This window comes from Drosophila elegans, unplaced genomic scaffold (assembly GCF_018152505.1).
Source record: "Drosophila elegans isolate 14027-0461.03 unplaced genomic scaffold, ASM1815250v1 contig_476, whole genome shotgun sequence".
Classification (NCBI taxonomy): domain Eukaryota; kingdom Metazoa; phylum Arthropoda; class Insecta; order Diptera; family Drosophilidae; genus Drosophila; species Drosophila elegans.
In genome coordinates, this window is record NW_024545863.1 from 5,080,067 (window position 1) to 5,107,709 (window position 27,643).

A 27,643-nucleotide genomic window follows, 5' to 3' on the forward strand; every position below is an offset into this window, starting at 1 on the left:
TTTATAACACTCCTTGATGGGTAGAATATAATTGTTTGGAGAATATTTACAGAGCCTCGCGTCTTCTATTCTTGCAAAAGTTTTTAAGCTTACAAAGCATTTACAGCCGTGCTCACACTTATAGTTATGTTGCAATACAAAAGAATAACATATTTGGTTCAAAGAAAACACTAGACAACGTCAAAACTATACTGTGGAGTCCTGTTCAATTTCAGTATGTTGAATTCGAATGTATTAATCGAACATAAAACCTTTTTTGTAAAGTTTTAAATTATTTACTAAATGGTTTCTAATATTGAATACTATTATTTTGAGCACAGCTGTAAATAAAGGCCAGGTGAGAACAGAACAGCTGACCCGCGTTGCCAACCATTCGAGCTGTTTCAGCGAACAGATGCTGCGTCGTAGTTGTTGTTTTCGCGTGACGTAACAGCCGGCAACGCAACAACATGAAACCGAATTTATTTATGGCTCAGAAGTCAATTGATTTTAATTGCCGCTGCCGTATAAGGTGAATAAATGTTAATTTTGCCCAAAGTGATGTGCTGGCGACAAATCGATAACAACGGCTTTATGAAAATTGCCGATCATTCAGTTTTAAGCATTCAACACGTGTGTAGGGTGTATGGAAAATTGGAAAACCGACCCACCTGTGCGTTTTTAAATGCCATTGTTTGTATATAATATGAATTTCGAAAGGTAAACGATAGAGTGACAGACCGTATTATAAATTCGCAATTATCTAACAGTGATTTCTGTGTAAATACATTGCGGGCACTTGGTGGTGATAATTTCGGATCCGCGCAGTGAAGAGATTAGATTGAGCCCACGACGACGACGAGACCATGGCATGAAACACCAGATTGCCCGTGAACCTAGGCAATATATTGAGCTTCACCTGTCCAGAAGCAGAAAGCCGGCTAACGGCATCCGAATCAACCGCTCTACGTCAGATCTAGTGGTGTTACGTGTCGTTACGTTACGCATTACGTCAGTGACCGTTACACAATTGTAATAATGAAGGAGTGGCTAAAGATTTCCTGCCTGCTGTGCGCCTTCGGCTGCATCCGCGAGATCCGTCCGTCGGAGCCCTACGTCACGGAATATCTGCTCGGTCCCTGGCGGAATATCACAGAGGACCAGGTGTGAAGTATAGTGTTGCTAATTAGCCAGTCACAACAATAATAGTTTGTTTTGGTTCCAGCTAACGCATGATGTCTACCCAGTGGGCACCTATTCCTACTTGGTGCAGCTGGTCTTTGTTTTCCTGATCACAGATTTCCTCAGGTAAATACAAAAAAATTATAGTAGTAAAAAGCTTTCATCGTAATTTCAAGCATTAAGTTTACGGGAAAATCATCATAGATTCATTTTAAAATCTTCTTACATTATTTAGATATTTTTTTGTTTTTTTTTTTTTAATTCCTTATCGTGTTAACGACTAAAACTAAAGTGCTTTCTGCAAACATATAAAGCACATAGTTAAAAACTGTTTTAAACATTTAATCTGACTAAAATTAGTTAAGCAAAAAAGTTTGATAATAATTTGACTCTACAAAGTCATAATTTTGACTTTAATATCGCAAAATTTAATTCGAGTCAGCCAAAATAATTTGATACGTGAAAGCAACACCAAAAATTTTAAATCGGAAAATCGAGTGACTTTCTTTCACCTATAACTTGTTATTTGTTTAATAGGTACAAGCCCCTGATCATCATTATTGGTGCCACTGGTGTGATCATATGGAGCATGCTCATCTGGACCACCAGTCTGCTTTCACTGCAGATTTTAGAAGTCTTTTACGGCACATATATGGCCGCAGAGGTGGCCTACTATACGTACATCTATGCCAAAGTGGACAAGAAGTACTATCCCAAGGTAACCTCCCACACCCGAGCGGCTATGTTTGCCGGCAAGCTGCTTTCCGGGATCATATCGCAGCTGATGCTCTATCTGAAGCTGATGAACTACAGAGAGCTCAACTATATAACGCTGGCAAGTAAGAAACTGAATAAGAGCTTGTTGTATTTACAGAAATAAATTGAATTTCATTCGCAGCTCAATTAGTTGCCATGCTTTGGGCGTTTGGCTTACCCCGAGTGGACAAAAGTCTTTACTTCCATCGAGAGCAGTTGCCCATTGCGGATCAGCAGACCCAGTTGCCCGGAGAAGGCCACATGGAGGTGGCGGATCAGCATCAGGAGGGTACTCCCAGGCAGCCACGAGCATTGGGTCTCCTGTGGCTTCACTTTCGCAATGCCTACACCAATCCGCGAGTCATTCAGTGGAGTCTGTGGTACGCCATTGGACTGGCTGGCTATCTACAGGTTACCTACTACATGCAGGTTCTGTGGAAAGTAATTGAGCCGGAGCCTCTGATAGCCTGGAACGGAGCCGTGGACGCTGTTCTGACAGCTCTGGCCGCACTGTGTGCACTCGCCGCCGGTTATCTGCACACTGGTCGCCTCAGACCGCGAACTTCGCTGCTGATCCTGGCCCTTTTGTCCGCCGTCGAGGGCGGCTGTGTGCTGATCTGCTGCTGGACGGAGGACATTTTCTGGTCCTATACGGGCTTTGTGCTCTTCGGTGCCCTATACGGCTTTACTATCACGGTGGCCAGGTAAGCATACTCTAACATCCAGTATTATTTATAATCCTGGCTTCTTTTCAATCTCTGCAGTGCTGAGGTGGCCCGAAATCTGGAAGAGGACAGCTTTGGACTAGTCTTCGGTTTCAATACTTTGGTGGCCCTCGTTTTCCAATCGCTCTTAACCATGATCCTTGTCACGGATACAGGCTTTGAGCTCGACCCCGTTGGTCAGTACACGGTCTATGCTTTTTATTTCATTGCCGTGGGCTTGCTCTATCTGATATCCGTGCTGGTTGAGTGGATCTGGTGCCGCGACAGCGATATCGAGAAGCTGGAGAATTCTTTGGATTGTTTCCAGATGCATTTAGCAAGTACTTAAGGGCACAAATTTGTTACTTAAGAAATGCATGTTCCTATTGATGGAATACCATTAGATGGTTTTCCGCGATGGCTGATTGTATTCCCAGAATACTCAAGTCATCTATTTACCTGCAATCTGTTGCCGAGTTCCAAGTATTTTGTGCAGATTTTCATTAAAAAAACGCACAATCAGCCTCAAGTGGTGCGGAATAAAGATACCGAGTTTTTATAGAATCACTCTGTGTTTCACTAATAGACCTCGACGATTACCGAACTTAATAAGCTTTAATTTATATATAGACAAGATCGATGAGGTACCCTGATAGCTGATAGCGATTTCCAAGTCTAAAAAGTCGATTATATATAAACACCAGGGAGTAAGTGGTAGCAATTATACATACATATGTTTGTTCGCTTCAGTTGGACTTAAGTATTACTTAAGCGATTTTTCTTGAAGCAATTAAACGAGCGGAATTCCCTTTAGATTTATTAATATACCCGGAACAATTTGGGTTCCAATTATAAACAGTCTTTTGCTGATTATAAACTTATCAGCGTTGATGTTAATCATTTCACTAATATTAATTAACAGACTGGCTCTTTTAGATTGACTGAGAATTTTAAAGCAACGTTAATGGGCTAATTAGTTAATAATTGATATGGCCAACTTGGAGTGGGAACCACACCGGTCGCGGGCAACTCAATCAAGATCGTGATCATGCTCGGTGTAAGCGGAAACTTCCCGTTCAACCACCCTTTGCTCCGCTTCCCAGCACAAAATCGTAAATCGCGAATGGGTCGGCGCTGATTACAAGCGTCGAAGGTAAGGTAAGTAAATCTCTATACTCGGAGCTAGCCTGCTCACCCCTCGGAAGAATGTGCAATTATTGTAATAGCTGGTCGAAGCTTCACCCTGCCAGACATATAGCAAGTCATTCGCGGGCTAGCGTAAATATTGCGATTAGACCGAAGTCGACAATCGTGGCGGGATGGAGTCTTGGCTGAAGATATCGTGGCTGCTCTGCATATTCGGGTTCCTGCGGGAACTCCGCCCCTCGGAGCCCTACCATGCGGAGATCCTGATGGGCGAGTGGTACCACGTCACCCAGGACGAGGTCAACCGATCCGTCTATCCGGTGGGCTCCTACGCCTACCTGTCGCTCCTAATCTTCGTCTTCCTCATAACGGACTTACTCAGGTATATGTGTATGCCATGTAATAACCTAAATGCAATCTTTATTGGCTGCCATAGCCCTGGATTTGTTGGTCCGTTGCAGATACAAACCCGTGATCATCGCAAATGCCATAACGGGCATCTGCATCTGGGGCACACTCATTTGGACGAGCACTTTGGGTGGCCTGCAGGCAGTGGAGGTGTTCTATGGCTTCTACCAGGCGGCCGAGGTGGCCTACTACTCATACATCTACGCCAAGGTGGACAAGCAGTACTATCCCAGGGTGACCTCGCACACCCGGGCGGCCATGTTCGTGGGCAAACTGGTGGCCGGACTCCTGGCGCAGCTGGTCATCGGCATGCAGTGGATGAACTACAAGCAACTGTTCTACATTTCCGTGAGCTGTAGGTTCCCTGCGAGCAATCTAAAAGAGATAACCCAGTCTGATTGCTATTTAATCAACTATTTAAACAGCTCAAGTTGCGGCACTACTTTGGGCCTTTGGCCTGCCCAAAGTGGAAAAGAGTTTGTACTTCCACAACCAAACCGAAGTCACAAAGGCGGATAGTGGAGCCCAGGAGAAGGGATCAGATCAGGGAAAGCCAGAGGAAATGGAGTCGAAGACATCGTCCAGTCCCAGTGAGAAGTTACCAGCCTGGCAGCTCATCTGGTCACATTTCCGTAGTGCCTATACCAATGGCCTGGTGATCCAATGGAGTTTATGGTATGCCGTTAGCCTGGCTGGATTTCTGCAGATTACCACCTACATGCAGGTGGTGTGGAAGTCTTTCGAGAATGAGCCAACAGTTAGTAAATCATAAACCACCAAAGAGTAAATAGTTAACGCGTCAGTCCTGAACAGATTGCTTGGAATGGAGCTGTGGACGTTGCTCTGACCCTTCTGAGTGCTGTCTTCGCCCTCCTCGCCGGTTACTTCCATGCCGGACGTTTGAGCACCAGGAGCAGCCTGCTCTCGATGGCTCTTCTGTCGATCCTCGAGGGCGGTTGTGTGCTCCTTTCCTGCTGGACCGCCAACATATACCTTTCCTACCTGGGCTATGTGCTCTACGGCGGGTTATTCGCTTTTACCATAACGGTGGCCAGGTAAATTCATTTATTAATTATTCCAATATGTATTAACAACTCTGCTCTTGTAGTTCGGAGTTGGCCAGCAGCTTATTGGAGGACAGCTTCGCTCTGGTGTTCGGTTTCAACACTTTTGTAGGCCTCATCCTGCAATGCATCCTCACATTCGCTGTCGTCTCAGAGAAAGCGAATCTAAATCTTGATGTTTTCCAGCAGTTCACAGTCTACGCATTTTATTTCATAGTTATTGGAGTAGTATATTCTATAGCCGTTGTGCTGCAATATTTATGGTCATGCTCGAGGAGATCAAAGTCGATTCAAGTTAACTAAACAGTTACTGAACTTTATAAGACAGTTTGAAAAAAGATTAGATATTTGTTTGTTATTATTGGTTGAAAATGTAGAATTTAGTAGTTTTTCTTAAATAAAATACATCACAATTAATCGAGCCTTTTTTATTATGTTTATAAGGAAAAGGAAATAAGGAAATATTTTTAATTACAATAACTTTATTTAATAGTTTCCTTTGTCAAAAGTAAAAAGGTTTTACAATTTGTCGAAAAACTATTAATTACTAGAGTATGAAAACCAATCAGAGTGTACCATGTACATATTATGGCCACCAAAAACTTAATAAAGTAATCAAATATGATTTAAAATAAGAATATATGCATGTACATTTTTAATCCAACCTTTGGAATTCGGAATACAATTTAGATCTATAGCTGGGCTAGCAGAACTCGGTTTGATCCCCGCCAGAGCGGAGGACCGCCGAGACCCGCCACGTCATCGACTCGTAGAGCATCTCGATCTTGTCCACCATGTCCTGGTCGCAGTGCCAAACGTCGTACAGCACAGCACGGAACTCGCCGACATTGTTGGGGGCCTGGTTCTGGATCCTGGGCTGGATGATGGCCATCAGTTGCTCGAGGAGATTGAGGTCACTGCACACGCTGCCGCTGCCCTCGGGTCCCATTAAGGTGTCCAGGAAGATCTCCTTGGGCGGCGATGATTCGTCCACGAACTTAAGATCGTCCATGTTGAAGATGTTGCGCCAGTCGCGCACCGTCCAATCCTGATGGGCTTTGGCCCAGGCCAATCTCTTCCGTTTGGCTTCCTCGCTGAGGCCATGGCTGCTGGATTTCTTGGGGGACGGAGAGCAAGTCTGTGGCTGGTTGTTCTTGGAGCGAATCTCGCTGATCCTGCGCTGTAGGGTCCTGCGGCTCACCTCGATGCCGTGCCGGGCCAGTTCCCGCTGGACATCGATGGAGGTGAAGTGGGGATGGTCGGCAAGCATCCGCTCGACGAGTTGCCGGTTTTCCAGGACCTTGGGTCGGCCCACCTCGCGCCTCTTCTCCTCCTCCTGGGCGCTAACTGGCGTGGCAGCTGCCTTTGGCCTCTGCGGCAATCTCAATGTGGCCGTCTTGCCCTCGAGCAGCTCACACTCCCGGATGCAGCTCACCACACTCTCCACGTCGCACTCCAGGATCTGGGCTATCTCCTCGCAGCTATTCGAACCCTTGAGCGCCTTCACAATACTCCGAACCTCTGGAGCCAGTACCATTTTGGATAACCTTTTCGCTCTACACTCTTCGCTCTTCAAGTTTCGCGATGCGAATGCTGGCCCCTGTTTTGTTTACTCGTTATTTGTATGATAACATGAATATTCTGACAAACGTAAACTATAATTGCAGGTATAGGTGAATTTGGCGTTGGCGTACTTTATGGCGAGCAAGCTGGATTACTGCGTCGTTGCATTTCAGGTAAATAGCGTCACACGGCGTCCCTTTTTTTACCCTTGGCGGCCTTTCCGTTATTTGTACTCGGCAGGGATGGCAACCCTTATGAAGCAGCTGTTTTAAGGGAGGAATGTTTAAATCTCGGCGTCAGCTGTGAAATACCAACAAGCGAATCAAACAACTTTGTTATCATTCGAAAAATCTATTGTAGCGGTAAATAGTTGTTCCTTATATTAACGCCTAATTGAAAATCTCATAAACTTAAATTTTGCAGCTAAAAAAACACTAAATTTCCTGCACTGGATTAACTTAAATCGTTATATTTTAAACTCCACTTTAACTATTATTTTGAAATTTGAAATGTAAAGGTTTGTTAAAATTACGTTGATAAAAATTCTCATATTTGTGATAACCCAAAACTTGTTTGAAGAAAAATTACGGGCTTATTTTAAACCAAACTCAATTTAAATAATCATTTCACATTTAACGGTATCCAGCGAAAAATAATTTTAAAACTGCCAAGACAATAATTTCAATTTCATGGAAATAAGCTACCCAAGAACGTTCTCTTGTTTTATCTGAAATAAAAACCATTCATTTTTACAGCCAATTACCAAGACACTTGTAATTAAGTACGGTTGCTTTGTTTTTAACATGCAATTTAATATTTGATTTTCTTTGATGCTTTGTAGAATTACAAAAATAAATATAAAAAACTTGTACAATATGTAAGTGTTAGTTACCTCTACAGTAGGAAATGCAGTACACCTTTTGTTGAACTGTTAAAAATATATATATGCCAGATGTGTTTTTGCTTGTCTTTTATGCTGTTTGTTTTTTGTTTTACTCTGATCGCTTTCATGAGCGAGAGCGATTTGTAAATCTATAATTCCACTAAACATATATGTATACTTGAGAGGTGCACAATGATTTGAAATTGCAGATACCATAAAGATCAAATTTTGAGTACGCTTAAGCTCGCTAGAGTGGCTCAGCCTTCGAGGCGGCTGATTGAACAGATAGATATTAAAGCACATAATCGGGGGAAAGGCAACCGAATAGCCACTTATACTATGTGGCGATGGGGACCGCAGCAGAGTGATCGGAATTGTATAATTAAATAAATAACGCTAAAGTACGCCTAATTGGTTTAGATCCATGTGCTAGGTTTTGATTTGTGTGTGTCTGTTTTCGTTTCTCCATCGCTTTTTAGTGTTTGTGTGGGAGTGTGGAACTGGAGCTGGAGCTGGAGCTGGAGCTGGGGGAATCGAGAGTGTGGGACGGGCTGCCCGCAGTTAGTCATCCAGATCGATATCGGAGTCATCCGAGTCGTAGCCGCCGCGTATTGTCTTGTGTGGGCGGTTGATGAATGGTTTACGCTTCACATCTGGTGGCTGCATCAGATCGCCCTTGTAATCGATGGCCCCCGAGTGGGCGATGCGCCACTCCAGCATCTCCGTGGCAAAGTCGTCGCAGTTGCCCAGATCGGTGAATCCCACAATAAAGTCCTTGGTCTTACTGTCCTTCACCAGAGCAATGGTGGGTATCACCTTGATGCGCAGCCGCTGGGTGAGGAAGGGAGTCTTCTCGGCGTTGACCTTGCAGAACTTGGCCTCCACGTGTTTGGCGGCCAGGATCTTCAGGTGCATGTCCACGATCTTGCAGCGCTCGGTGCTGTCCCGATAGAAGTGACACACAATGTTTGGCGACTTTTTCGACATCTCAAAGAACTCTTTTTCGTCAGCTAGCTCGGTGTAGGTGCCGTGACCCTATAATGTAGATATTAAAACCATTAGTTAGAGTTAAATAGACAGGGAAGAATGTAATATTTAGTATAACTTTCAAAACTATGAGACTTTTTATATTTTAGCTAACTTGTGAACTTTTTACCCTGACTTTAAAATTTAAGACTTTGGGTTCAGTAATTGAAGCCAGTTGAGAGATTTTAAATAATATATTATTATTACTAGTTGTTTACCTTTTTTCTTCATTTTAGTCATTAAACTTCGCATATTTACGGGAAATCAAGGGCTCCAAAATATATATAAAAATTATTGCTAGCGAAGTACAAAATTGCAAAATATCGGAGGCTCGTTGGAACCGTTTGTAAAATACCATTAAGATCAAAATGTAGGAGTCTTATTGGTATTTATGGAGAAAATGATAATCACATTAATTCTTTGGTTTGGTTTAGGTTAATATATAAAACAAAAATGGGAAGTGCATACGCAGAATGCACTAAACGTCGTTTACACAATAAAATGGTCCATAACGCTTTGTAGATCGTAGGACCTGCCTATGAGAAAACCCCGGACAGAACCACCTACGTTTCTCAGCCACTCCTGCTTCTTGTTGTTCAGGTCCTTCATCTCGCGGAGGCGCTGCTCCCTAAGGGCCTTCAGATCGTCGGAGTCTAGGTTGTCCAGGCGGTCAAGCTGCTGGTCCAGCTGTTGCTCAATGGTCTTGGCCGCCGTGAACAGTTGGTTCTCCAGAAGATGTGCCATGATGTCGAGTTGTCCAGTTGCTGCTCCTCTTGGTTTCTCAGTATTTCCGTTTGTTCGCCCTCTGCGTGTGGTGCGTTTGTGTTGGCGTCGACGGTCGGTGAGAGTGTGTATGTGCGTGTGGTTCCGGCACAAATGGAAAGGCGTAGCCATGGAGCCGCCGCAGATGCGTCATGTTTTGGGGAAAATTCAGTTAAGTAAGCATTGTTGTGGCGAATTTGGGCCGTGTAGTGGCAAAGGCGGCCACAAATCGATTATTCAGAGGGTACTCACGCTTATTTTCCAGTTATTTCATTGATTTTACTGCTTTAAAGTTTATTTAGACGTCGGAATCGGTGTGACCTCGGCCTTTACATTAAAAAATACCAAGCTTCCACGTTAAATTAACATTTGGGAATACCATAAATGTACCAATAACATAACGCGTGAATAGCTGCGACAATATTCTACAAAGCTTTTTTGAATGTATTTATTTAAAATTGTTTGCCTTTTTATTTTTTTAATATTAGCTGCAGAAAGAGGTAACTAAGGTTAAAGGTAGTTTTTTCCATAATTTGTTAAAGTTAAAAAGCAAGCATTAATAAAACTCTAAGGACTTTCCGCCAAAGTTGTACTTATTTACGAAAACAATAATAGTTGGAACATTTTTTTCTAAGGAACCTGTCGATGATATGAATCGCAACGCACTGCAAAAAAAATTGCGATTGGTCGCCATCGCCATACTTAAATTAAAATTGATTCTTCGCCATTATATTTTGATTACGACCACCGATAATTTTGAAGAAGCGGTGCGGTGGAAACGCTCGCATATGTTGTGGCTAGTCTAAATACCTCGGTGAATTTAAGTATATCTTTTTGTGTCCAACGGTATATTTTCACGAAACAGCCAAGGTCACACTGAAGCGTTGCTTTTAATTTGTTTGTGTCGGCGTCGGTTGGATTGGAATCAAGCTATTTGTCTTAAAGTAATTGCTACTTAAATAACTGTTGTGTTGCCAAAATTAAAAAACAAACGAGGTGGGTGAGACTAAGTAATATTTTTTGTACTAAAATCTTGAAATGTGTGACGTTTGCAAGAAATAACCGAGCATCCTTTTTGTTGCGGTAGGATTGTGCGCTTGGTGTACATACATACATTTTTTCGCGGACACAGGAAATGAATTTCTGAATTGCGAAAAGTATGACAAAATAGAAGTAGCGGCTATTGACACCTGCTTTAGTCCCGAAAAGTGTCTATTTTAAAGCCCTGGCACATGAGTTTATTAGTTTTTCTTTCTCAAATGCATTATCGCCAATTGCGACTGTCGCGCCGCCATTTTAAAAAACGAACGCGGTATCTGAGCCTCCGACAATTGCCTAGTACAGTGGTGGCAAAGCGTAGAGGTCTACGTTGACAATGAAACTGTGAAAAAAAAAGATAATTTTGTTATTGCAACTAGCACGAAAAAAGATTTTGTTGTCATTGAAAATATGTTTTCTTGAATATTTTTTTATATGAAACATCCCTTTAGTTTCGTTGTTTTTAAACTCTGCCCAATATTTTGGCGCGCACTGTAAGCCGCCTTTTTTTTTTTGTTACCTACACAGACAGACTGCAGAGCACATGTGTGTGTGTGTGTGTTTCTGATTTTTTATTCCTTGGTATGTTTATGTTTGTCTGCTGATCCGATCACAACTCGTTGAAATTGATTAACTTGACTTGGAGCAGAACCTCCATTAACCACTCGACCATATAAACAGGCATTTATGCTCGTCTTGCCGCCGAGTTTAATCAACTCCGCGAAATGAGTACCAAAACAAACGGCGAAAGAGGCATTACAATAATGATTCCCCATCAAAGAGGGCTTGGCTAAAAATACATGCACATATGCCAACGCACACTTATGTACATATCATATCTGCAGTCTGTCGCTGCAATTGTGTTCATTATATTTTATTTTTCGCAGCATCGTTCGTTGTCCGCGATTTTCAGCATTCGCATTTCCACTTTCTAAAAAGAAAACCCAATACCGCGCTGCTCGTTGCAGTTTCTTTCTAAACGCCGTCCCCTACCTTTCCCATCACTTCTGCTAAATAAATACACCTGGGGTGCAACTAGTTTTTATACCCTTACTTAGGTTGTATCCATTTATTTATTAATGCAAAAATTAATTTTTTTGGTTATTTTATTAACTTATTTTTATCAATTAAAAACATACCCTGGTTTTGAGACCAGTAAATCATTGTGTGAACCCATACTTTTCAAAATCATATCTACCTATAGTTTAATACATTTTGATCGAAAAAATAGTTAATTCCACCAACAAAAACTATATAGACAAATAATATTTAAGTTGACTTCTTAGAGTATTTAAACTTCGTTTTATTTCCATTTTCGTTTTCGCATTTATCTGGCATCGAACTGTCTGTGCAGTGTAGGTCGGCCTTTGACAAGAAATTTTCCCTCTCCTTGCATTTTTGTTTTTGTACTGTTTCTTTATTTGTGCCTTTCTTACCATTTAGAATTCTTTCAAGAAAATCGAAAAAAAAGGGGAAAAGTGGTTTGTTTGCTTCTAGCTTTGCGTGTTGAACCTTATTTGTAAAGTTAGTGTCTCACTTTGTTTCGAATACATTTAATAGAACGGAAGCCAGTTTAAAATATTGGGGGAGCGAATCACTCAGGCAGAACCAAAAATATAGTAAGTACGGAGGGAAACGCAAATACCCACCCCGAAATTAAAAAGAAGACATTTTTAAAGCGTTTTTTCCTGAATTTAGACATTTCGAAGTAAAATTAGCATATGTCGTCGGGTAATTCCTCCTCTCTGGTAATTAGCACATCCTAATCTCTATGCGCATTTATGATGGACAATAAATTGCAGCTGTCGCCACAGGTAGGTTGTCCATTTCTGCTCAGCTGGTTAATATTCCGATTACCTGCACTCGTCCTGGTCCTTCAGTTCGCTACTTAACACAGCGCGGTCTAAAAATCCGTTTAAGTTAAGCTTCAGACACGCAACCAAGAGGACGTGTTAGCGAATCCGAAAATATTAAACGCCAAGCGTCTCTCAGATTTAGAATCCTATCATAGTGGAACAACTCTGAGACCTACTGTGATTAAAAAATTCTCATGTTGAACAGCAAAACTGTGGTAAGTGGATGGTGGTATTGATTTCGAAGCCGGTCCTCGAGAGGAATGTGGTGTAAACAAACCGCAAGTCAATCGGTTTTTCATTTTCATTTCCACTGCACTTGAATTGTAAGCAGTCCGTAATCATTTAATAAATCATTCCTTTTGTTTGTGTCCCTTGCAGACATCGTGCAACACGTCAAAGGAAACCCAACCAATGTTAAGCAAAATGGCTAGCAACTCAAGTGGCGCAGGTGGAGGTGGCTCCGGCGGCAGTGGACGTCGTATACCGCTTTCGCTGAGTGGTGGAACCACCGTGTCCCGCCTGCAGCAGTCGTCGGGCAGTAACGGCCGCTCGATTAGCCCCCAGAATGGCAACAAAAAAATTACAGAATCCTTCAAAGCGTTGAAAAAGCCAACCCAGCAACGATCCTCGTCTACCAGCTCCTCTTCGTCCAGCGGATCCAACCAAAATGGCGTCAACAAGCCCAGCAATGGCAAGGAGAAGTCCCAGAACGGAAACTCTAAGGATCAAAAGGATCAAAAATCTAAAGATAATGTGCCGGAAAAGAAGGAGCAGGTGGACAGCGAGAATAAGGAGGCTGTAGCCGAAAAAATGGATACGGAGCTTGAAGCCGACCAGAAGGTAAAGGATGAGTTAGATGAAAGGAATGATAAGGAGTTGGTGGTCGAGACGAGCGATAAAGATGTGGCCCCAAGTTCCGACAAGATGGAAAACCAAGAGGCCAAAAAGGAAGCTACCGCTGAAGTTACCACAACCGCTTCTCAACCAGCTCTGGACACGGTGGACCTCGAAGATGTTGTAGAGGTCATTCCAGAACTTAGCACTCCTTCAAAGGATCGCAGGTCTACACGCAAGGCAGGCAGCCAACAAAAGTCGCCCGTCAGCAAGCTGAGCCCCGCTTCGCCATCCCAGAAGAAGGAAACTGAAATAGATGCTGTCTCTTTGACTCCACAGGAAGATGCGGACATGGAACCGCTTCAAATGGACGCCTCGCCCATACGCACCGTTATTGGCAATCTGAATGCTCTGCCGACGGCCACATCTACACCAGGACGCAATCTCTTCGGTTTCCGCAGCAGCAGCAAGCAGATCAATGACGTGGGGCTGGCTGCCCAGCCCTCTAGCTCGCCGGCAGGAACTCCGGCCCGCACTTTCGCCCAGATCAGCGGCAGGCGAAGCATACGAGCCATCGACTCGCTGACTCCCTCGAAAGTGGGCACGTACAGGTGCGGCAACAGTGATCTGGACACCTCAAACTGCACGAACGCCAGCATGAATGCCACCGTGGGATCGGAGATTCCCAATAGCTCGTCCTTTTCGTTCTCGTTCTTTGGCCGTGGCCGCAAGCGCGAGCGCACTCCCCCGCCACTAACGGCATCACAGTCGACCAGTGAGCTGGGTCAAGATGTGGAAATGTCGCCGCCAAAGCGTGCCCGCTTTGACTTGTTCAGCTTGAACCTGGCCTCGCCCTTCAGTCTGCTGCGATCAAGATTCTCAAAGACAACAATCAGTTCTCCAACCCGTCTGTGTCTGGAGCCGAACGTTTCCGGCGTGGAGGAGCATCAAGTACACACATGTTCAAACAGCTTGCCAGAAGAGGTTGAGGGCGAGGAGGAGCAGGCAAGCAAGAATGTGACCGTGGGCCAGGAGGCCGGTCTGGAGACGCCAAAGAAGGCGGGCTCGCCCCATAAGGAAATCCCCGCCGAGAAGGAGGTCGAGGGTCAGGACGCCGATGGCCAGGATGTCGATGAGAAGTCCAGTGACGGAGAAAACATTCCTCCCGTTGTGGAGGTTGCCGATGTGGCTGGAGCTGAGGCCCGCTCCCGCTGCTCAATTATGTAATACGGCCCAACAGACCCTTCCCCTAGTTAATAAGTCTATGTCTTAGCATATCCGTTTTGCTCCTTTTTGGTAATTTGTGTTCAGACGTAAAGTTACATGTTAAGAGAGAGCTTCCGCCAGATACTTTGATAGCCAGTCCTGGACAGGTATTTTCTCATCGAAGGAAATTTACGCCAGGTTTGAGTTTTAACCAATCTTGAAAGGATTCCTTGCTGGTTGGCTGCTCTCTCAGAATTTTCAAGTCCCAGCCAATCACCGACGAATCGTATAATCGGTACCCAGGTAAAGTGGGTACCGAAACCGGGAAAAAACCAATATATGTAGCCGTATTTGTATAAGAAACATAAAAAAGTTTTATATGCATACACATATTTGTGAAAGTTTCGTCTTTCCGCCAACAAAATACTTCCTTTTACACATTCAACAGAAGGAACAAAGTTTTTGATTTGTAAAAATTAACACATGTAATACATAAATAAAGTATATTAAAAACAAAGTGGTTTACCTAAATACTTGTATATATTCTTGGGTGTTTATAAAACCTTAATTTTTTCGAGAAGTTATATAACAAATTAAATCGTTAATTATAAAAAACTTCACTTTTTTAATATATTTTTAAATGGTTTTTAGAAATATCATTTATTGACATTACTATATACGATTATCTAAAGGCCGTGCTAAAAATTAATTTTAAACTGAGTTTATGGTATTAGTTCTTGATAAAAATAAATTTTAAAATTATTTAATACATTAACTGGTTAGCTAAGAATAATTTTTTGGAAACTAACATAATAATAATCAATTTTAAAATGGTCTATGTTTGTCGAAAATAATAAATAATGTACATTTTACACATGCTGGGAACTAAAATGAAAAAGGGAATTCTGTGGCAGCCAATGTTGTAAAGCGTCGCAGAGTGGCGCCACTTTCTGTTTAGTATTTTCCGTATTAAGCGGCGCTCCCGCCTCTGGTCACACCGGCAAAGTTGTTCGCAGCAAAAAAAAGAGAGAGATTTCTCGGATTAGATGAGATACGAACGAAAATTATTAGTCAAGTGCCCCCACAGAGAAGCAGCGCCACCAAATAGCCCATAGAGAAGTCCACTTCGGTCGGGTCCACTCCACGCCAGTCGAGAGCCAGTGGAGCAGCCAGGGAATCTGGGAAATAGAGCAGCAGCAGGAGGAGGAGGAGGAATTGAAGAGCCACGAAGTGGGAAGTGGGTAGAAGCAGCCAGGTAATCAGCAGCCAACATGTCCTGGACGGAGAAAGTGGACCCCGAGCTGATCTTCACCAAGCAGGAGCGCATCGGCAAGGGCTCCTTCGGTGAGGTGTTCAAGGGCATCGACAACCGCACCCAGCAGGTGGTGGCCATCAAGATCATCGACCTGGAGGAGGCCGAGGACGAGATCGACGACATCCAGCAGGAGATCATGGTGCTGTCGCAGTGCGACTCACCGTACGTGACCAAGTACTATGGCAGCTTCCTCAAGGGCACCAAGCTGTGGATCATCATGGAGTATCTGGGCGGCGGATCCGCCCTGGATCTGATGAAGGCCGGCTCCTTTGAGGAGATGCACATCGGGATCATTCTGCGCGAGGTGCTCAAGGGCCTGGACTACCTGCACTCGGAGCGCAAGCTGCATCGGGACATAAAGGCGGCCAATGTGCTGCTCAGCGAGCAGGGCGACGTCAAGCTGGCGGACTTTGGAGTCGCCGGCCAGTTGACCAACACCACCTCCAAGAGGAACACGTTCGTGGGCACGCCCTTCTGGATGGCGCCCGAGGTGATCAAGCAGTCGCAGTACGACGCCAAGGCAGACATCTGGTCGCTGGGCATCACGGCCATAGAGCTGGCCAAGGGCGAGCCGCCCAACTCGGAGCTGCATCCGATGCGCGTGCTCTTCCTCATCCCGAAGAACAATCCGCCGCAGCTGACGGGCAACTACACCAAGTCGTTCAAGGACTTTGTAGAGGCCTGCCTGAACAAGGACCCGGAGAACAGGCCCACGGCCAAGGAGCTGCTCAAGTACCCGTTCATCAAGAAGGCCAAGAAGAACGCCTACCTGATCGACCTGATCGATCGCTTCAAGAAGTGGAAGCTCTCCAAGGGCGACGAGAGTGAGACAGAGTCGGAGAACTCCGACTCGGACTCCGATGCCAAGCAGGGCGGCAGCAGCCAGGACGAGCCCTGGATCATGACCGTCAAGGGGCTGCACATCAACAGTGCTCCGCGGGCGGGCGTCAACAGTTTCCAGCTGCAGGAGCACGAGCTCACCATGCAGAAGCTGATGCAGACTACACACTCTCCCGCCGGCGGTGGCGGTAGCGGTGGTGGTGGTGGTGGTCAGGCCCCTCAAGTCGCATCCGTATCAGCTTCGTCTGTTTCCGCCGTGGCGGCGTCAGCTTCCTCCGTATCCGTCATCACAGCCAACGAGGCTGTCTCATCCACATCCACATCCGCCCTGCCCCCCCAGAATAGCCACGTCCACAACAACATCAATAACAACAATAACATCAGCAACTTGAGCAACAAGCACGCCACCACGACCATGCTGAATGCAACTCCGTCGCCGAGCAGCGTCACCAGCTCCTCGTCGGCCAATGAACTGCAGCAGAAGCGTTCCAGCTCCAAGCCGGAGCTGCGCCAGTCGCGCTCCGCCGCCCCCCTGGATCAGGTGGAGGATCGCCGCGCCTCCTTGGGCCTGCCCCTGCAGGCCACAGTTTCGACTACATCGTTGGCTGAGCAGCAGCAGCGTCGCAGCAGCCAGCGTGAATCATTCCATGCAACCAACGCCGCCCTGGCCGCCAGCAGCAGCAGCATTAGCAACAACCACAGCCACGAGGAGCATGTGGCCACCAACCATGTGGCAAGCCATGTCAAGCACTCTGCGGCGGGACAACGCCTAGTCCAAACGAACAGCGCCTGTCTGAACAACTTCCTATTCCCCGTGCTGAGCGACATCCAGCGAAAGTACTCCGGCGGAGGATCTGGTGGCGGAGGAGGATCTGGTGGCGGCGGACGCAACCTGGGCGTGGGCAGCGACATTGGCGACCTGAAGTCCGTGTTCGAGCTGGCCGAGCGCTCCAGTCCCGGCGTGAGTGACCTGTTTATGAAGGAGCTGATCCACATGCTCGTTCCGGGCTATTCGGAGACGCGCATCAATACGATCATGGACCGCGCCATACGTAACCGCAAGTAGCTGACGAAGACGTAGCCAATTCCGATTCCAAGCAACCTACTTTACTATATACACACAACAATATTAACGAGAACGAGACAAAACAAACTGAAACGCTGGAGCGAAACAGATTCCGACATTTAGTGGCCAACGGAGGAGCGGGAGCGATGTACATGTATTTCAATTGAACAGTTATTTAAGCATACAATATGTATTCGTTTGTTTATCTGCAATATTAATCTAATGTAAAACATATATAACTTCAGAATAAAAACCCCACAAAAATCAGCATTTGAATTTGGCGCGCATGTGGGAATGTGGCAGCACAGGCGATGTAGTGACTCGATGTGGCCACGTTGGTTCCTTTAGGAGATATGTTTACATTTGAAAAGCCTAGAAGCTTTATAAAAATATTTCGAAAAAGGTAAACCTAATTTTGAAGTCTTAAAAGTTGAACAAAAACTACAAAAAAAAATTTATAATTTGTAAATTAATCACCTTTCAAGATTGTTAGATAAATTGTCCCTTCATCCGATGCTATGTACTGTACGTCTGCAAATATTGATTTAATAACCAAATTTTTTAAAACCTGAACAAGTAATTATAGCTTTTAAACAGGTGTATCTTCCGAGAGCTATCTGTATATTGGCTTAGCCTCAAAAAATATTACAATTTTGAAATAATATTCCGTTACAAAAAAAACTTGTTAAAATTACCACCGTTGCCATTTGGTATTTTTTGGCGCTCTAACCACGGTCACACTGGTGACAACATTCCAGCCATTTTGTTTCGTTTTCCCACTATTGTATAGTTTTCCACTGTATTTGACTACATTTTTGAAAAGCCAATGAGCCTCCAGACATGTCGCAGGCACTGGTGAACGAGGAAACGCTGGAGGCGATGGCCTACGAGCGGTCCATGGTCTGGTCCAGTGTGTTGAAGGTGAGTTCTCGGCCCTTTCCAAGTGGCGTCCTTTTCTCATTGCTGTGTTTTTTGCAGGATTTTTCGAACATGGGTGACGGAATGGAGTTGGATGTGGCGCAGTTCGATGACCTGTTCCAGGACGAGGACGACGACAACCCCGACCTGCAGGACGAGGAGGAGGCCGCGGAGGACAATGTGCCGGACGCGAAACTGGAGCTGGGCCACATCAACACCACCACCGCCAGCGTTGCAGAACTGACCCTCCTTCTGTGCGCGGGCAAGGACGACGAGACCAAGGCCGAGATAGAGGAGTTCCTCAACCAGACGGTGCCCGTCGTCGAGGGGCACAAACGCAAGTGGCGTGAGGCGGGGCTGGACCGCATCCTGGACACCTTCGATGAGAAGCAGATCGAGCACCATGTGGGCAGCTGGATGCGGCGCCACAACAACGTTTATCTGGAGGCCACTTCGCCCAAATACCTCCACTCGGAGGCCCACTCAATTTCGGACCAGAGCGACGAGTCGTTGCACTCCATTGACACCGCCCGCTACATCCAACAAAGTCGCCGGCGCAAGGCCCACCTGACCAGCAAAAACTCCAACATGACCACAATTAAGATGTACCGCAAGAACCCGCACAAACGGGACGAGTTGAGGGCCAAGTACGCCTACGATGACGAGCAGGAACACCACCACCACATGCAGGCACTGCTGCACCGTCGGCAAGAGAAAGAGCGCAAGCTGGCCTACCTGGCCGCCACGCCGATGCACTGCATCCACTCTAGCAGTCCTCATGTGAGGCGCAAGCATCTGCGAAAGCGACGCGCCAACTCCTGGCTCTGTGACTCGTCGCTCAGCAGTGAGGAAGGTCCATCGCTCAACGGCTGCGACTGCCAAACATGCCGGAGACATCACGCCCTATCCAGGAGTGCCTACCAATACTGCCCCTACAGCAGGAGTCAACGTGAGTATCACCACCGCCAAGCGGCCTCCCGGACCATGCACACCGCGCTTCGCCATCACACCTTCGACATGGACATGGACATGGACCTGCGCCCACGGCTGCCGGAAAACGAGTGCAGCTGCTGCAACAGCGAACGCCTCTGCTCCAATGTGGTGCACATTGCCAACAGTTCCACCGAGGAGTGGGTGGTGGAGAACCGCAGCAGCCCTGAGCTCCTGGAGGCGCAGGTTAAGGCCCGAAAGCACAAGCAGCAGGTGGCTCCGCAATCCACCCGATCCAAGGGCCACGAGCAGAGAGTATCGAAAATTAAAGCTGCATCCGCCTCAAAATTGGTTAGATCTAAAGCTAACTGCATGCCGAATTTCGATAGTGACACTTCCGATGACGAAAGGGACTTGAAAAATTGGCGTTTGTTAAACTTTTCGGAGCGGATTAAAGGGAAATTAATTACAACTCCGAAGACGTCGGGAAGAAGCACAAAATACATAGCTTTTAGCGAGAAGAAGGTTTCCAAGAAGGCTTATCCAGTGACATCCAAGTGTTTGCCACAAATCAAAGAAGAAAAGTCTACTTCATCAGAAGACATAATAAGGGTACATTCGTCTGGAGAGAGCGAAGGTCAGTCCATTCCGAAATTAACTCATTCACATGCCAAATGCGAGTCTTCCGATGAAAGCGATGTTGAGATTAAGGGAAGGAAACGCTTAGTAAGTTTCTCCGTGGCAAATGCCAAACCGATCAGGGCGTCTACACCAGCAGCAAAACAGGTCATCATGGCGCCTTTCTTAAATTTGCCTCAAATCAGTGGACATGAGGCCTTGATCAGTACAAAAGTAAGTCATGCACAGATCGAAGGCGAATATTCTGAAAAAAAACAAGCCAATCCAGAAATCTCCATTAAGTCGTCTGCACCATTGGTAACTTCAGCAAAGAAATGCAATCCAAAGGCTATTACAGCAGATCCGTCGAGTTTCCCACAAGTTGAAGAGAAAGCTGTGCCACTGCCAGGATCTGGCCAGAAAAAAACCAAGAAGACCATTACAACTCTCTTGGTCAAAGAAAATAAAAAAGACAAAGAATCGAACATTCCGAAGAAAATTCATGCACGTATTGAGAGCAAAACTTCCGCTGAATGCGGCGAGGAAGTGTTAGAGCGAAAACGAAGTGTTAAGTCGAAATGTACTGCTGCTAGGAAGGCTTCCAAACAGACAACGAATCCGGATGAAAACCCCACCATACTTCAAGTTCCCAAAGAATTGACAAATTTCGATATCCTGGAAATAAACAACTCTAGCTCATCAACCTCGCATGAAATATTGAATAAAAATCCTGTTGTATCAAGGGAAAAGCCGAAAAAGAGTTCCTCAAATGTCAAAATAATAGCTGAATCGGAGGCCACCGAAAAGGCTCCTACTCCGTCAGTAAAAAAGACGAAAAGAAATTCAGGAAAAAAGAAAATTGTTACTCCAACTTTGCCACAAATTATTGAGGAGGCGCCCAACCGATCATCTGACTCACAGACTAAGCCCGAACTAAATCCATCATTAAAAGTTCCAAAGACAAATTTGAAAAAGTCCAGAAGCTCTGTTGCGGAAGGCATTTTGGAAGATAACACCAACAAGGAATCCGACTCGGAGGTGGATGTAAAGAAAGCCTTAGCTTTGTCAAAGGCCACCTACAAGGAAGAGCAACTGAAGCGACGGAAAGCAAAAAAACAGACCTCTAAGGAACAGGACCTCCCGCCGATCGAGCAATCTGTGTCGATATTTAACAATCAAAGTGTTGCCTGCAATTCCACAGCTCTGGCCAACGATACGGCCTGCAATCGCGTTCTTCCCAAGAGACGAACGGTTAAGAGGGCAGCCGCCGTGAGCAGTACCCAGGAGCAGGCGACGACGAACGACTCGACTTCACCAACGGGTAGCTCAGTGGCGGAGGTCGGCGCCACGAGCGGCGATCCGGACTGCACGGTGGTCACATCCACCACTTGCTGCGAACCGCCGGCTGCCAGTGAGCCAATTCGGCCGCCCCTCAAGCTCACCAAGCGGGGCATCCTGCTGCGCAGCTCCACGGCACCGGATGCCGGCAACTTCACACTAACCGAGCAGGCTCTTGGAAAGATCATTGGTGAGCGTTGGGCCCGCAAGTACCTCAAATACCACATCGGCAGTCGCAGCTTCGACAGCCGGCACTCGGTTTACTACCAGCCCACGCCGCAGTTGGCCGCCGCCTTGAGTGCTCCGCAGGATGTGCAGCAGACCCTCGCCAACATCTCGAGTTCCAGTTCCGGTTCCAGCGATGATGACATCTTCGAGCAATTCAACCGATACGGAACGGTGTACAGCGTGCTCGAGAAAACCGGTGTCGATAAGGCTAAAGCTTAAGCTTTGTTCTTCCTTTACTGGCACTTATTTCTAAGCTTTATTTACGACGCTTTTTTAGGCTGTGTTAAACACATCCATGTAAAAGGTACTAAGAACATTTTTTGATGTTTATTTTTTAAGTTTTGATTTATTTCACGTAAATTACATGATCGATAGTGATAATAGAAAACATAATACGTCATAATCATTATAATCATCATAAATGTTCGCTTAAGTATTAAATAATTGTTTAAGAGATTTATTCGCATTGCAATAGTAATTCTTGTGTGTCAAAGTTGTGCTTAAGTTCGTTCTCATAAAAGTTTATCTAAATTCATATCGGCTATTGTTAATTTGATGTATTCACAAGAAAACAAATAAAACGTAGGATCAATTTAAAGATTGAAAATGGCGCGTCGAAAAACAGAAGCTTCTTCCTTCCATGTATGTACAAATAACAAAAAACTTACCTAAAATATGGTGATAAATCAAGAAATTAAAATTAAACAAAGAGCTTTACGATGAAAACAAGAAACACACGACCTTTGACCCTGGAACATGCGCGCCCACACACATACACATGCGAAGCATACATCTACACGTACACATATGCCTGGCCGGCCTGCCTACAGCCCACAGTCCACAGCCTACACATCGATCTGGAATGGGGAGCCGGGTATATGCTCCTCGCCCCACTTGATTAGGAGCACGTACTGGCCGCGGTCGCGCACCAAGTACTGCACATTGTAGTTGTTGTGGCCGGCGTGCTTCACGTGGAACTCCTCGCAGGGTCCCTTCGGTCCGTACATGCCCACATAAAGGATGTTGTTGCCTGAAAGGAAGAATATATGTGATTAAAACAAATTTTAGCAACATATCTTTTACTTTCAATTGAGTAAAAATTGTAAAAATAAAAATATTGGATTTGTTTTTTAATGATTTGATAATATATCATTTAAACATGTTATTAGATTTGTAATGATCAATAACAATATTAGATTCAAAAACATGAAGTTACAAATTCAGAAAAATAAAATATTTTCCATTTGGAAATGTTTTAATTTAAATCCTAATATTTAAAAGGCAAGTTATTTAGTTATTGAATGTACAAAGTTTAAAGTTAGCAAATCTTAAACTCTCTCATTTGAGTGCAGCCCAAGAATTGTTGATGTTAATATTTTTCAGAAAAAACTCATCCGCTCCAATAAAGTATAGGAAAATCAATGTGACGTTTTTAAATACTGCTGTAATCTATCCCAAATTTATTCCAAAAGTTATCTGGCTTAAAACAATATTTTTATTTAAAAAGAACGATAAAACGTAGTTTATCCGAAAATGGAAAAAATAGTGATACATTAATTAAAATCCAATCTTTAGTCTTAGAATTTCGATCTAAATAAGTCCCCAAAACCCATCAAGCTTTAAACTCACCCGCGTCGGTGGCACAGATGCTGAACTGGTTCTGCTTGCCGATGTAGGCCTTCTTGAGGCCCATGCCCTTGGACACCACCTTGTTGGCATCCGACTTGAAGGTGGGCAGATGGACGCCGGTGTTCTTGCCGCCCTTGGCCACCTTCTGGACCGTCTCCACGACCACCGTCGACGTCTCCTGGGCGCCCTCGTCGGCCAGCTTGTCGCCGGTGGCGTTCACCTTGAAGGGCGAGCCCACGATGTGCATGTTGTTGTACTTGACCGTGATGTAGTGCTCGCCGGGCAGCAGCGGGGTGTAGCGCACCTTGTAGCCCTCCTCCACCTCCGTGCAGTCCATGGCCACCTTCGAGGGGCCGTCGATGGAGACGGCCAGCGTGCCCACGCCGGCGTTGCAGGTGTTGATGATAAAGTCGGCCTTGTGGCCGGTCTTCACCTCGTCCAGTCCGTTGCCGCTGGCATGGACGGCAGCCGGATCGGCCACATCTTTGCCCACCTTGATTCTGAACGGCGAATCGGGTATGTGGACGCCGTTGAACTTGACGTGGATGGCGTGGATACCGTTCTCGCGCGGATAGAAGCGCACCGAATACATCTCGCCATCGATCACCTGGATGAAGCAATCGTCGTCCGTTCCGGACGGGGCCACAATCTTGGCGTCCAGCTCACCCTTGGCGCCGTTCTTGCGCACCATGAACTGGTAGGGGGCGTCCGCCTGGATGTTGCCCTGCGGGAACTGCTGCACCTCCAGCTTGTGGGCATCGCCAGCGTCCGGCGAGATGTACACCTTGAAGGGCGAGTCGGGTATGTGGCGGTCGTTGAACTTCAGACCGACGCGGTACTCGCCGGGCTCGGTCACCTTGTACGACACATCGCAGCTGCCGTCCTTGCGGTCCTTGAACTCGATGTCGGCCTTGCTGGGACCCTCCACGGAAATGGCCAGCGAGCCGCCGCCCGCCTCGCGGGTCCACACATTGAACTCGGCCGCCTCGCCGACGACGCCGCGCTCCAGGCCGGATCCGCCGGCCTTCACCAGATGGCTGCCCGAATCGCGCAGCGGGCCCACGGTGAACTGGAACGGCGAGCCAGGTATGTGCATCTCGGAGTAGCGCACCGACACCGTGTGCACGCCCAACTCCTTGGGCACGAAGTGCACCGCGTAGAGGCCGTCCTCCACCTCCTGGATCTCCGCATCCTCGGTCACGTTGCTGGGCGAGGTGACGCAGGCGGCCAGATCGAACGAGGTGATGCCGGGCATCTTGAACGTCAGCTTGCACTGGCTGCCGATCTCGGTGATCGGGACGGCATCGCGCTCGCGCTGGATCTTCTCGCGCTTGCGGTTGCTGCCCTCGCCGGACACCTTGACGGTGAAGGGCGAACCCTCCACGTGGTGATCGGCGAACTTCAGGTTGACAATGTAGTAGCCCGGCTCCGTGGGCTTATACGAGATGTTAAGGGTGCCGTCGTCCTTGTCCGTGCACTGGATCTCCGCCTTGCTGGGACCCTCGATGGACACGGAGAGGCCGCCGAAGCCGGCGTTGCGGGTGTCCACGGAGAAGATGTTGTCGGCGTGCGTCTGACCCTCCTTGAGGCCGGATCCGCTGACCTTGACCTTCTTGGCGTCGCCCACCTCGCGCTCGCACACGGTCACCTTGAAGGGGGAGTTGTTGATGTGCTTGCCCAGGCGCTTCACCGACACCAGGTGCTCGCCGATCTCACGGGGCGTGAACGAGATGCCAATGTTGCCCGTGGGCATGCGCTTCAGGAAGCATGGCTCCTCCAGGCCGCTGGGCGCCTGGATCGAGGCGTTGAGGGCGCGCAGATCGTCGTCGGTGATGTCGCCAGGCATAGTCACCTCGGAGCAGGAGCCCACCGAGATCTGGTTGCGCTTGCGTCCCTCGCCGGTGATCTTCGCGAAGTACGGCGATCCCTTGATGTGCCTGTCGCCGAAGCGGACGGACACCTGGTACTCGCCAGGGGCAGTGGGCAGGTATTGCACGGACACAGTGCCGTCTTTGTTGTCATGATAGTTGATCTGCAAAGGGATTTAGCTCCATTTAGTTAACTATCTTCAGCTGGGTGGCGAATTACTCTTACGTCCGCCTTGCTGGGTCCTTCGACGGCCATGGTTAGGCCACCGGCGCTGGCTCCCTTGGTGGAGATGGTAAAGTTGGCCGGCTCACCGGTGACTCCGTGGGTCAGGCCGGGTCCATAGGCAGTCACATAGCCGGAGGTGATCGAGTCGACGTGGAATTTGAAGGGAGATCCTGTTTGTCAAACAGAAATTAGCACTTAAAATAGACAATCTTGGTGCACAACACTCACCTTGCACGGGTTCTCCGTTGTATTTGACCACCAGCTCGTGGGATCCCTCCTCGCGGGGATCGTACTTCACGGAAACGGTTCCATCACGGTTGTCCTGGATCACGGGTTTGTCTACTTTACCGCTCGGCATTCTGACTTCAGCTATAAATTATAAAAAAGGAAAGCAATAAAGGTAAGTAATCAAGCCTCAATTTTTATATTTTTATCTTTAAGACTTTTAAATTCTAAAAGCTTTTTCTGATTAAATTAGGAAATAAAATATTTGTACTGCTTTCTTAGGAAAACCAGACTGATTTCGAATCCTTAACTTCCAACAATAGCAAAGTGTTTTAAAATAATAAAAGATATTTTATAAATATTGGGATCATCAAAACCGGAATAATTATTTTCCTTGGTAGTTCGAAAAGTACAGTACCTCTTAAAACACATACGATCGAAAACTCTATTTGGAGACCATTTAATGGATGTGTTTTGTATTCACTGAATTATGTCACCAAAACATTTTTTAAATAATTTGCGTGGGCGAGCGCCACAAGTTTGAAAAAATCATAATTTCATTTTTATGTTCGAATTTGTGTGCCATTTTTTATTCCAAAAAATCTATTTCTGGTCTCTGCACAGATCTAAAGATCGAAGACCGTGTTGCTTTTGTGCCGCACCGAAAAGTAAATTGATTGGACCGAATGTTTTTTGCCTCAAAAGAATTCCAAAGTTTTCGAACAGGATATCATATAACTATAAACCACTCTTATTAATAAACCAATAAATTTATTTTTTGTATTTCACAATACTTCACAGAATTTCACATACTTTTTTAGTACTTGAGAAGACACACCCACAAAAATATATAGATAAAGGTAATTCTGGTTTGGGCTGGATGTGTATCCTTGTTTAATTATTCTAGTTTAATTATCCTTGTCACTTGGGACCCGGAGTCCAAAACACTTCTCAACTGAACGAATGCTGTGCATCGACTGAGTGGCAAGTAATCTTGTGGCTTTCCAAAGAAAATTTCACCAACGCCTACAATTGCTTTTATACTTTCCCACGCCATCAAGCAAGAAAAGTAAAAACAACATCGTTCCTGAATCTCTTTGAGGTCAAATATAGGACACACTTTTTAAGCTTCCTAGTCACGTATGTAGGTATATGTTCCACATAAAACATTATATATCCATATCCCTCGCTTCCCAACCTAAAGTATATGTCATAAATGCATAAAAAAGTATTTATAAACCAATATCTATGTACTGGACCGATCAATATGGAAAGACTTTATTATGCACGTGTCTGAAATTGTATTTAGTTATCGATATTTTTTAATTCGGGAAGAATCTTTATATGCACAGGCATTCCAAAGATTTTCTTTGCTGTCAAAACATTATCTCATATATGCTGCAAGGCGGATCATTAGTTAGAAAAGGAAAGTCTGTTGTTGACAAAATTATTTGAATAAATTAAGATACAAGGGGTTGATATAGAAAGGGGTGAATCACCCTCTTAGTTAAATTTTACAATCAAATATATTAATCACTTTAAATATAGAAATGTGATGACACTCCACGTGATTATTGTCGTAAATTTTGTTTTATTAAAACAACATTTAATTTCTCAAGAAAATATGATGTCGAACCAATCATAAATATGTTCAAAGCAGCCACTAAGCTTTTGACTTTCATCGGAATAGTATTCCGCTTAGCTTTGATCCCTTGGAATTCATGAGCATTTTTTTTGCGATTAGAAGCCTAAACAAAAAACAAAGATAAATCAGGGGAGCGTGTCGCGTGCCCAACCAAAATTTAGAACAAGAAACTATATGTGAGCACCTCAAAACACTGAAGACAATGGCTGCCAAAGAAAAATGCGAACATGTCTTTGAAGAATCTGGCAAGTGAAAATGGCAAAATTTATAGCCAACTTATGGGCTGGCAAAGGCAAGAAACATTTGCAGAATGCAAAACAATTAAAGAAAATATGCAATTCACATGTAGAAGTCAATAAAAATTCAAATCAAACACATATATCGAGTTTA

The 27,643-nt window shown here is 45.6% G+C and overlaps 8 protein-coding genes across 18 annotated transcripts in view; 5 read left to right on the forward strand and 3 right to left on the reverse strand.

Annotated features, from left to right (window-relative positions):
* Positions 1–90: 90 nt before the first annotated feature.
* LOC108140386 (thiamine transporter 1) lies at positions 91–3,185 on the forward strand. Of its 2 annotated transcripts, none has more exons than XM_017263092.2 (6): positions 91–699; positions 808–1,143; positions 1,205–1,287; positions 1,699–2,000; positions 2,060–2,621; positions 2,682–3,185. In XM_017263092.2, exons 2-6 carry the CDS (start codon positions 1,018–1,020, stop codon positions 2,968–2,970), a joined length of 1,362 nt encoding a protein of 453 aa, XP_017118581.1. In that variant the 5' UTR covers positions 91–699; positions 808–1,017; the 3' UTR covers positions 2,971–3,185. The 2 variants fall into 2 exon arrangements, with proteins under 2 accessions (XP_017118581.1, XP_017118580.1); XM_017263091.2 differs by having other exon boundaries at positions 91–652; positions 750–1,143.
* A 487-nt stretch (positions 3,186–3,672) lies between these two features.
* Positions 3,673–5,656, forward strand: LOC108140387 (thiamine transporter 2). Its single transcript, XM_017263094.2, has 5 exons — positions 3,673–4,149; positions 4,229–4,530; positions 4,601–4,932; positions 4,989–5,230; positions 5,284–5,656. The coding sequence occupies exons 1-5, from the start codon at positions 3,941–3,943 to the stop codon at positions 5,540–5,542; spliced, it is 1,344 nt and encodes a 447-aa protein (XP_017118583.1). The 5' UTR covers positions 3,673–3,940; the 3' UTR covers positions 5,543–5,656.
* Positions 5,657–5,701: 45 nt separating this feature from the next.
* LOC108140393 lies at positions 5,702–7,057 on the reverse strand. The gene has a single exon (XM_017263100.2). It carries the CDS (start codon positions 6,774–6,776, stop codon positions 5,943–5,945), a length of 834 nt encoding a protein of 277 aa, XP_017118589.1. The 5' UTR covers positions 6,777–7,057; the 3' UTR covers positions 5,702–5,942.
* A 536-nt stretch (positions 7,058–7,593) lies between these two features.
* LOC108140401 (thioredoxin domain-containing protein 9) lies at positions 7,594–9,835 on the reverse strand. The gene is made up of 3 exons (XM_017263110.2): positions 9,726–9,835; positions 9,279–9,516; positions 7,594–8,720 (listed from the first exon to the last, which is right to left on the reverse strand). Exons 2-3 carry the CDS (start codon positions 9,453–9,455, stop codon positions 8,247–8,249), a joined length of 651 nt encoding a protein of 216 aa, XP_017118599.1. The 5' UTR covers positions 9,456–9,516; positions 9,726–9,835; the 3' UTR covers positions 7,594–8,246.
* A 512-nt stretch (positions 9,836–10,347) lies between these two features.
* On the forward strand, positions 10,348–14,920 carry LOC108140385 (suppressor protein SRP40). Its single transcript, XM_017263090.2, has 2 exons — positions 10,348–10,469; positions 12,746–14,920. The coding sequence occupies exon 2, from the start codon at positions 12,779–12,781 to the stop codon at positions 14,426–14,428; it is 1,650 nt and encodes a 549-aa protein (XP_017118579.2). The 5' UTR covers positions 10,348–10,469; positions 12,746–12,778; the 3' UTR covers positions 14,429–14,920.
* Positions 14,921–15,390: 470 nt separating this feature from the next.
* Positions 15,391–17,895, forward strand: LOC108140381 (serine/threonine-protein kinase svkA). Its single transcript, XM_017263085.2, has one exon. The coding sequence runs from the start codon at positions 15,679–15,681 to the stop codon at positions 17,626–17,628; it is 1,950 nt and encodes a 649-aa protein (XP_017118574.1). The 5' UTR covers positions 15,391–15,678; the 3' UTR covers positions 17,629–17,895.
* A 485-nt stretch (positions 17,896–18,380) lies between these two features.
* Positions 18,381–21,910, forward strand: LOC108140377. The gene is made up of 2 exons (XM_017263081.2): positions 18,381–18,549; positions 18,607–21,910. Exons 1-2 carry the CDS (start codon positions 18,469–18,471, stop codon positions 21,877–21,879), a joined length of 3,354 nt encoding a protein of 1,117 aa, XP_017118570.1. The 5' UTR covers positions 18,381–18,468; the 3' UTR covers positions 21,880–21,910.
* A 76-nt stretch (positions 21,911–21,986) lies between these two features.
* Positions 21,987–27,643, reverse strand: part of LOC108140375 (filamin-A) — a 32,291-nt gene continuing 26,634 nt past the window's right edge. For 9 of the 10 annotated variants that reach the window (XM_017263073.2, XM_041709700.1, XM_017263077.2 and 6 more), the window contains 4 exons: positions 25,612–25,752; positions 25,384–25,553; positions 23,290–25,321; positions 21,987–22,690 (listed from right to left, as the gene is read on the reverse strand). In XM_017263073.2, the coding sequence (XP_017118562.1) occupies positions 22,506–22,690; positions 23,290–25,321; positions 25,384–25,553; positions 25,612–25,752 (2,528 nt within the window). In that variant the 3' untranslated portion in view covers positions 21,987–22,505. Of the gene's footprint in view, positions 22,691–23,289; positions 25,322–25,383; positions 25,554–25,611; positions 25,753–26,421; positions 26,550–27,643 lie in introns of those variants that run through there. The other variant, XM_041709701.1, reaches the window with a different exon arrangement.